Raw genomic sequence first — 10,409 nt, forward strand, 5'->3', positions numbered from 1 at the left:
GAGAGGATTCACCAGAGATAGAGCAGGGAGCAGAACAGGCAGAGCGAGGAAGCACACTGCTGAGGGGAGCAGCGGGCGGGTCAGGAGAGGTCTGCTGCGCCCTGTGGTCTCCTCCGGGGCAGGCGGGAATCAAACTCATGGGGAAGTAGCTTAAGCTTTTTAGTGCTGTGCTTTAACCCGCTGCGCCATCAGGGAGGGCCAGAAAGTTGTGTTTTTAAAACGTAAAAGGGTAGAAAATTTTATACTATGTAAAAAAGAAGTGAGTTTATTAATCTCAAAAAGGTGTATTAATATTAGATAAACTAGACTTCAAAACAAGTATCTCTAAATAAAAAGAAAACAATACATAATGATAAAGGAATCAAATCACCAAGAAACCTAACAGTCCTAGCTGGATATACCCCTAAAACATACCAAAACACATGAGCTATTACTAAAAATGATAGATTTGAAAGAAGGAATAGACAAATCCTGGTTTATAGTTATTAGAAATTAAATCCACATTTGTGTAAGATTTCCTACTCCATTCTCTGTAGTCAGTAGGACGAGCAGACAGAACATCCTGTGGATGGAAGTTACAGAAGACCTGAAAAATACCATTAGCCATTCTGATCTAATCGAGGTTCACAGAACATGACATGGAACAGCAGCAGCATATATATTCTGACCACATGGACCTGGAATATTCACCAAGATGAACCATGTTCTAGGTCAGCAAACCTCAGGAAATTTAAAAGAACTGGGACCATTACAGAGTTCAACACAAGTAGATCTGAAAAAGTCTTCAAACAACTAGACCATTATGTAAGCTACACACCCCTCTCGGTTCAGCCATGCCCCGCCCCATTCAGCCATGCCCCGCCCCGTTCAGCCATGCCCCGCCCCGTTCAGCCATGCCCCGCCCCTTGCCCATCATAACCAGAGCTACAAGTGTCCACTCCCCCACATGCCCAGGCTGCATTCTTGTGATTTTCCTTCTTTGAGACTGTCTACTTTTTAAGCAAATATAATTTATAATTTTATCAGCAAGATAATTTTCTAAGCAAATAAAGTCTATAAAGTTATTATCAAGAGTTTTTATGACAATATTAAAAGCCCATCAGACTTCTAAGTTTCATTTTCATACCTGCATACGTAAATATTTTTAATGCTAGACACAGAAATCTCATTCTACTCCAAACATTCAAACTAAATGTACAATATGCAAAGCACTTTAATCAAGAGGAAATATTGTTCAACTGTGATTTTTTTTAATTCAGCAAAATAAACAGTATTTTTGGCTTGATTATATCACTGCATCCAATCCTTGATGAAAAACAAGAACTTGCTGAATTAGGATTATCTGACAAAAAAAAAACAAACCCCTTTTAAAAATCTTGTTTAGATAGCCAGGAGTTCTGCCCTACAAAGATGTCCATTAGCACCGCCTAGTGGATTAAGTAAGAAACTATGGTCCCACATCTCACCATCTTTCCTAGAACTGAGGGTCGCCTGCTGAAGCAGTATGAAATTCTTAAATTCTATCAAGCCCAGACCATCATATCAGGGAAATGGTGCCTGAAATTTATGACTTGATCAGAGACATATGCCAGCTCCCCTATTTTCATAGTAGCCAACTGCCCTTCCTACAATATACTATAAATTAACTAATTAAAAGATTATACTTAACCTTTATCAGACACCATATAAACTGGACAAAATTTAACTAGAAAAGGATCACAAATCTAGAATTAAGAGCTTAAAATCTTTAACGTTCTAAAAGAAAACATGGGGGGACATAGTGACCTAGTATTTGACCAGGATTTCTTAAATAACACATAAATACTAGAAGAAATCAAAGAAAAAAAAATTTGAAACTAAACTCCTCAAAATTAAACCACATCAAAGTAAATTCCTTTTATAAGATATTACTTCTTATAAAGTCAAAAGGAAGAGCACAGACTAGGAAAAATATTTATAAAAAATATACCCAAGAAGTGGTGACGGAAAGCCCACGGGGTTTACAACTGGCTGTAAAAAGATGGAAAAAGACACAAAGTTATGTAAAAATAAACTAGTATAATAAAATAAAACAGATACTGATTGTTGGACACCAAAATATATGTATATATAGAAATATATATATATATATATATATATATAAAGGAGCAAAAGACTTGAACAACTTCTAAAATATAGATATATGGCTGGTTCACAATCATATAAAGATGCTCAACATTCACTGGTCATTTGGGAAAATTAAAATGATAAATGCAATGAGACAACCACATCCCCACTAGAATGGCTCGAAGTTCAAATCATACCAACGGTCAGTCAGTACACAGAGCAGTTCACTCACATTCACAGCTCCCCTTTTCAGGAGAAATGTAAAATCGGGCTCTCCCTGGTGGCACAGCGGGGTTAAAGCACAGCACTGCGAAGACGCACTGCGAAGACGCACTGCGAAGACGCACTGCGAAGACGCACTGCGAAGACGCACTGCGAAGACTAAGCCACTTCAGCATAAGTTCAATTCTGGATCAGGAAGGTGACCCACAGGGCGCCGCAGACCGCTCCTGACCCGCCCGCCGCTCCCCTCAGCAGTGTACTTCGTCGATCTGCCTGTTCTGCTCCCCACTCTGCGTCTGGTGAATCCTCTCACCGCCCCTGTACCTCTGGCCTGTACCCCAGTTCTGTATGCATAAATAAATAAATCTTTTTAAAAATGTAAAATTGAATAAGCACGTTGGAATCAGTTTAGTGGTGTCTTAAATGTAAACACACACCATGACCCAGCCATGCCACTGGCTATTTCCCACAGAGGAAGGCAAGTGTGTGACCACACTAAGTTGTGTATAGGCGTGGTCACAGCCCCAACCTAGAAGTTACCCAACTGCCCATCAACTGCTGAATGAATAAACAGATGTTTTATATCCTTAAAATGGAATAACTGTCAATAAAAAAGATCAAACTACTGACATATGCAATGTAATGATGGTAAGTAAAAATAAAAACTCACAAAAGGGTACTACTCTATGATTCATTTCTATAAAGTCCTAGAAATTAAAAATCTCCTGTAGTAACAAGAAGCCAACTATTGGTGGTAGGAGTCAGGGAGAAGATCAGACAAAAGGGAGAGGATATTACAAAGTCCAAGATGTTGCTCTGGGAGTGATGTTTCATTATCTTAATTGCAGTGATGATTTTACATATATATATATATATATATATATATATATGCACCTATGTATATATATATAAAATATGTGCAGCATATTGGGCATCAATTATACCTCAATAAAACTAAAAGTACATACACTCACCCTAAGAGCCAGCATTCCATTCTTAAGACATTTACACAAGAGATGTGAAAACATATGTCTGTGCGTTAGGAGAAACGAACCTGTAGTGGCCAAAGGGGATCACTGGTTGCCCAGGGTCGGGTAGGGGAGTAGCTGTGAAGGGGCACCATCTGCAGAGAGACTTGGTAACGACATGAAGTTCCTGAGTGGGTATTTTTCTCTATATTCAAGTAAAATATTTTCTGAATTGCAAACAAGTGGTTTAAAAGGTCAATAATTATTATTCGCAGAACATAGCCTGCACCAGGTATGGCGCCTTCCACACACCTTCCCTCCACTCTCCTGAACAGCCACAAAGTGGGTTCTTGCCATTTGACACCAGGAGACTTAGGCTCAGAGCATCTTATCCAAGGTCTCTCAGTAAGTAAGTGAGCTAACATGGATCTCCAAGAATAAATCTGGGTCTCTGTTTATAGAATATAAAGTAGTTCCTCCATCAAGCCTCGACGCTCAGCATGCTAGTTAATTAGGGATGACCAGTGTTCATTCGCTCCTTAACAAGTACTTCCTTGAACCCAAGTGTCTGCTGGTACAATGTCATTCATTCCCGAGAGGACACACAAGAATGTAAGACCTGCCACTGTGTCTGAAGCCATTATCACATAACAGAGGAAGGATAAAGACAAAAGAAATGACTGGAAGCACTAAGCCCGAATACTTTCTCCACACCTCCCAAAGTTGGGCGCCAACATGGCCAACAAAAGACACTGTCAAGCCCAGAGAGCCAAGTTGCAAAGTGCACAGATCTGGAAACCACTGGCTCTTATCAACAGTTCACCTACCTTTATGTGCCCTGGTTCTAAGAGAGTTATGGTTTTTGCCATTTGATAAGAGTCTACACTTTAAGGCTCACTGTGGCGACTAAGACCCCACTGCACAAATCAACAAGACTAGGAGCCAAGCAATTCCAAATCTGCACTGGGAACCAATTAGTTATGCTTTGTGGCAAAACTCAAATCTTACTCCCAAATGTGTTGGTATGAATTAGCTGTCCATGAAAAAGATACATGCACACATAAATACACATGCAGACTTTTATCACCTACATGTATACACACGTTATAATCAGCTCCATTGCAGTTACATAACCCATATTTTACTCAAATATGAATAATCATTTAATATGATTTTATAGTGTTTGATCATAGAAATGGATAGGTATCTGATATAGTTCATTGTTTTAATTATATTAAATTACAAATGTGTTCTGGGAGTGATTAATGCAAGAAAGAGGATTCCAAACTGTAATCATCTGACTCATACTCAAAAGAAAAGGTAGTGGGGATCTACATCCAAAAACTGGTAAACAAATATATACATATATATGTACATACACATATACACACACACTAAAATGACATGTAGAAAGTGTGTTAACATTTATGATTTCCCACTTTAACCTATTTTTTTTTATTACCTAACCAACTAGCCAGACCAATAGTGAAGGATTTAAAAATGCCTCTTCCGGACATCACCAAGAACACTGGAAAAGCAACACTGGCTACTCAAGACCTTTCCCCGTGTTCTCTTCCCCTACCCCTTAAGTGCCGACACACACACACACACACACACACACACACAGACCTCACATACTCACTGCACTAAAACAGTACCGAAAGTCAGAAGGCATCAAAAAAATAAATCAAGATAATGGTGAAAGTAAGGTAAGTGGGAATACAGAAGATCTTAGAAAGAAAGACCTGCCAGGCCCTCCCTGCAGCATGAGTTCGATCCCCAGTCACGGAGGTGACCCACAAGGTGTGGTAGACCTCTCCTGTCCTTTCCACCACTCCCTTCAGCAGTGTGTTCCAGTCAATCTGCCTGTTCTGCTTCCCGCTCTGTCTCTGGTGAATCCCCTCAAACCCCTCCCCCACCCCGTACCTCTGGCCTGTACCCCAGTTCTTGTATGTATAAATAAATCTTTAAAAAAAAAAAAAAGAAAGCCCTAGAACGAACTACAGAGGAGTTTTCACACAAATTTTCACTTTTACATAGCAAATAAGAGAGAAATGCATGAAGATAAAGCAATCAAAACCTAGTCAAGCATAAAAGCTGACCACGGGGTTCTTCCCCATCACTGCATTGCAGCCCAGTCTAGTCTAGAATGCAGGAGTCTCCAGATGCAATGAGCCAGCCAACAGGCACGCTTACAGCACCTCCGCTTATTTTCAGATTTGGCTGCACAAGGCTCACTCTGGTTTCACTAGAGGGAGCACTTCCTCCAAAAAAATGTGGGGGGGTAGGGGTGAAGGAAAAGATCCTAAAGATGACAAAGCACCCTTGCAAGGCAAGGTGCTAAATGTTTTCAAACTCACAGTGTAAAGCAAAGACTAGTTGAAAAGTGACAAGTAGAAGTGACAAGTGAAAAGTAAAAATAAGCAACATAAAAGTTAGAAGAGGCACATTAACCACTCAACACATCTACCGTGGAAGGTCAATAGCAAACACTGCTTAAGACAAAGTCACTTGGTGAGAAAACACAGACCTGTAACAGCCTGACTTTATTACTCAGCTTAAAACGATTAATTGTAATTTGTGAAAATTCTGGCTTCTGATAAATACTACTAGCAAAGGAAGTTAATAGATATCACAAACTTCAGCTGATATACTGTACTTAACGATTTCATTACTAAGTCATTGGAAGGCAAATTAATACAAGAAGATAATAACTATTCTCTTGTAAAATTCTGAAATGTACTTGCACATCTTAGTAGCAAGGAAGTAGGGGGACAGGGAAAAAAGGGGGTTAACATTAATTGGGTGCCTATTCTGTGCCAGGAGCTCTCCACCTAATACAACATCCCTGAGAAGCAGAATTACTATCTCCATATGACTTAATTACTATCTCATATGACTTAAGAGCCATAGTGACTTAGGGCTTAGATCAGCCACACCAGTAAACGATAGAATAGGTTATCACCTAAATATTGCTGATTCTACCATCTGTGACATTAAAATTAAAAAATTATGGACTGCTTAATTCATCTGGCATTTTGGTCATCTTAAAAATAACAAACTTTTTTCCATTAAGGTTATATTTATATCGTGGTACAATAAACAAAGCAACAACATAAAATACAGCTTATTATCCAAAATCTAATTGAAGAAAATGTACTCACACACAAACACACGCATGCACGCATGCACGCATGCACACACGCACACAAGCACATGCTACGGAGCGCAAAGTCACGGTCCACTGCTAGTTAAGGGCGGCAACCTCTAGCTGATAGGGGAGCTCAGAGGAGCTGGGCATCAGGGTAGTTTCAGCAGTGAGGAAAGACCTTGTGAAAGATGCAAGGTTCCAGCTGGATCCTGGGAATGGAAAATCTCTTGGCCGGCATGAGAAAAGGGTATTCCAGGATGGGGAAAAGCAGAGTTCAGGATGAACACGATGTAACCGAGAAACAAGGAAGAGGCCAGCATGACTGCTTCTGGCAGAGAAAGACTGAGTGGAAGCAACCCACGTGCCCACCAACTGCTGAATGAACAGACCCACACAATGGGATACCATGCACCGATAAACAGGAAGTACTGATAGAAGCTACAAGCTGGATGGACCTTGAAAACACTCTGCTAGCTACAAGAAGACCACAAATTGTGTATACATTTATTTATTGACTTGTCCAGAATAGGCAACTCCGCAGAGAAAAATCCAACACTGGAAAGTCCCCAAGCCTAGGAAAGTTGAGAAAGGGGGGCCTGGAGAGCCCTGGCTGCCAGTGGCTGTAGGGTTCCTTTTGGGGTTGATGAAAATGTTCTAAAATTGACCATAGTCATGGTTACACAAGTTTGAATACACAACAAGCCACTAAATCCTGCACTAAACAGGTGAACTGTATGGCATGTGAACTATACCTCAGTGGAGCCTGGAAACAGAGCAAGGGCTTGGTGGGGCTGGAATCACTTATGCCAAACTCTAAGGGTCTGGAATTAATCTGGAAGGCAATCAGAGACGCTAGAGTAAGGATTTACTTAACGAAACGCAGGATGCATACTTACGCTCTTTTCTAACAAAACTGTGCACATGTTTTAAGCACATTCTGAATATATATGCCAAAATCGCAACGAAGAGGGGGAAGAGGAAAAAGATGTTATGATGTGATTTTGACTAAGCCACAAGCTGTGACTATTAGGAGAGTTGTTTTGCTTCAGTGCTAAATGCCACAGATGGGTACATCAGCATCATATTTATGCAAAACTACAAATTCATCTGTGTCAAGCCTTCCAATACCATAATGTTCTCAACTTAATTATGAAAATAGCATTAATAATTGGTCTCCATACTTTAGAAGATAATGATCAGAGTAATTTCCTTTTGATTGGATGAGAGTGCTCTGTAACATTGCTTATTTCAATGTGAAAGTCGCTTTAAATGCTTGCAGAACCTCCACTCATCTAAGGCATTCCCCACAGTGACTTACACATTTATTTAACTCTGAATTCTAATGCAGCATACTATTCAAAAATGGTTTTAATATTTGAAATAAGAGCGCTAGGGAAACATTTGACATATAAAAGGAGAGAAAAGGCTGGATATTAAATATCCAATACAGAGGGAAGGTGAAGCACTCAAAAATGAACCCTCAAAATCATACAGGGGGAAATAAAGCAGGATCCAGTAGTAATTAGAAGAACAAATTTTAGCAATTAGAAGAACAAATTTTAAAAAAGGAAAAAGAAAAATTATATTTAAAACAAAAAGCTCAACAAATGAGCACAGACAAAGCTTTAACAGAGGCAAAGTTTGAAACAGGTCTAAGAGACAACCCCACAGTCTCCCCTGCACCCCAGAGAAGAAAGAACCTTTCAGGCAGTCTTGGTGTTGTGCCTTCAGGTTGACCTCCAGGTGAAATCCCACTTTCCCCAGGAGGTGGTGAGATGGTAGGAAGACAAAAGAGGAACTCAGCTGCAGAAGCCACGCACAACCAAGCCAGTGTTCCACGCTGAGCCACCCCTTAAACCTCCTTCAGGGGAGATGAGCCACAAGAAACTAAAGAAGACATCGGATCTCTTGAAACTCTCTTGGCTAAGAAGAAGACCCATCTCTCTGTGTGAGGGCTTTGTAGTTCTAGAAATGGATGAAATTATGTCCTGTGTCTGAGAAATAAAGATCACTTAGTCAGCCTTGCTTCGCTCACAAGCTATAAAAGCAGTAAAAATACAAAACAGATAAGCTAACCTAAAAATGAAGCCTTGTCATGGACATCTAGAAGGTATCTGCTGTCACAGTAAGTGGAGCAGGACTCTCCAATTCCTCATTGTAAGCCAGCACTTACACCTTAAATAAAAAACTCGACAGGAATAAGTAGGAGCTTATTTCAAATCATCATTTACTGTGTGTTAAATAAAAGTTATACTAACTTTCAATAACTGTACAATAGGTTATTCTGTATGTATATACCTAAAACATATACTGCTAATTCACACATAAATGAAGCAGTTTTCTCACAGTAAATAAGTATAACGATTAACACACGTTACCAAAAAAGGAGGGGAAAAAGCAGCAACATAATGTCTAAGATCCAAAGACAGTTGAAGTGACAAGTATTGGAAAGAAAGTTCGCTGACAGCCTGACTGCAGTAAGAGAGACTCAAGATGCCACGAATGGGCTAAAAAAGAATTAAGAAAATGGAAGTCATGGAGAAAAGACTTCTTTAGACAAGATTATTTGGTGAATTAACATGGGACTAGAAACATGGTTTACAAACAAGAGAGGAGAAGGAGAACCTTGCTGGCAGCAAAACAGGCAAAGCAGACCTGAGCTACGGAACGGGGGATGCCGGGAATCCTGGAGAAAAGTAACCCCAGTTTCCAAAATCTCATTCTGTGGAAACAGAGATGAAAACAAACTGGCCAAAAGGGGGAGCAATGTTTCACAAGTCGAAGAAACACTGGAAGACAAATGTACCCAAAATATCTTAGGAAGACTTCTGTCTCCCATGTATCAGTGTTCACTTCATTCACTTGTAAGCAGCTAAATCCACAACACAATTTTAAAATAATTGAGAGGAATCTTAAATATTTGCAATAACCATTTGCTTTAAAAGTAACTCTGTTGAGCTGGTAAAATGAAATTTAAATGCAAGAATGCTCACTCAAATTAAAAAATCCCTCAGGCAAACTTAAAAAGCTCACACAGCAAAAACAATATTAAACAGGGTATCCTGAACAGCAAATTAAGCCAGCTTATCTGTGTATGTTTTTCTATATAGGAAATAACATGCAATGCTCATACTGTACAATTAACAAAATTAATTCGGGGATACTCAAAGTCTCGTCTAAACTTAAAGGACCTTATGTGAGAACAACCAAAGTAAAAAAAAAAGAATGATCCAGCTTAACCATTCCTGTTCCTCCTGCTCCAAAAGTTAGATATCTTATTTCAGTTCTTGAATTTATAAATCCATACTTAAATCTTCATTTATAACACAACTAAGTGCCAAAGAATGCAAACGGACTCTGGTTCAACTGGTTAAGTAAATCCGAACATAACATTTCAGAAAGCATTTATAGAGGCTGCCACCCGCGGGGAGCAGCAATTTCACAGAAAGACTTTAGGAAATACCTGAGCAGGTAAACAGCCCTTTCAATATCGCTGAGGTCTTCATCAACTGTCAATCTTTCTATTTCTTCTGGTGTCTGTCAAGTGTAAAATACCAATTATGCATACAGACATCCCACCATTCTTGCCCCCAACTGCCCCTCCAAGGACCAAGTGTGAATATAAGCTAATGAAAAAGTTTCACAATTAAGCCACCTCAGCGAAAACTAATTCAGGGTCTTAGGAGGCTCTAGGAGCTCAAACACAGAGGCCTCTACTTGTCTCTAATTGTGGAGTTTAAGGAGTGGAGTTCCGAGTTTGGCCTTTGATTTTTTGGGTTTAACTCTTCGACCTTCACAGTGGAGCTTCAGAGCCTTCCTGAAGTCATTTTATAGGTATATATAAACTATCCACACTCTTTTTATCTATAACCCTTCAAGGCTGTTTCTCCAACCTAAAAAGGGGAAGGATGAAGATGCAACCGAACCAAAGGGGAATGAATGAAAAAGACGAAATCTGGAGG

At 39.6% G+C, this 10,409-nt stretch overlaps 1 protein-coding gene across 3 annotated transcripts in view; it reads right to left on the reverse strand.

Annotated features, from left to right (window-relative positions):
* PPP4R4 (protein phosphatase 4, regulatory subunit 4) overlaps positions 1–10,409 on the reverse strand; it is an 85,348-nt gene that overhangs the window by 71,278 nt on the left and 3,661 nt on the right. For all 3 annotated transcript variants that reach the window (XM_012724692.1, XM_004681593.2, XM_012724691.1), the window contains exon 2: positions 9,911–9,984. Coding sequence is in view for 2 of the 3 variants with exons in the window: in XM_004681593.2 (XP_004681650.1) it covers positions 9,911–9,984 (74 nt within the window). In the remaining variant the exon portion in view is untranslated. The remainder of the gene's footprint in view (positions 1–9,910; positions 9,985–10,409) is intronic.

The sequence above is a fragment of the Condylura cristata genome, unplaced genomic scaffold (assembly GCF_000260355.1).
Source record: "Condylura cristata isolate star-nosed mole 26May11 unplaced genomic scaffold, ConCri1.0 scaffold00013, whole genome shotgun sequence".
Lineage (NCBI taxonomy): Eukaryota > Metazoa > Chordata > Mammalia > Eulipotyphla > Talpidae > Condylura > Condylura cristata.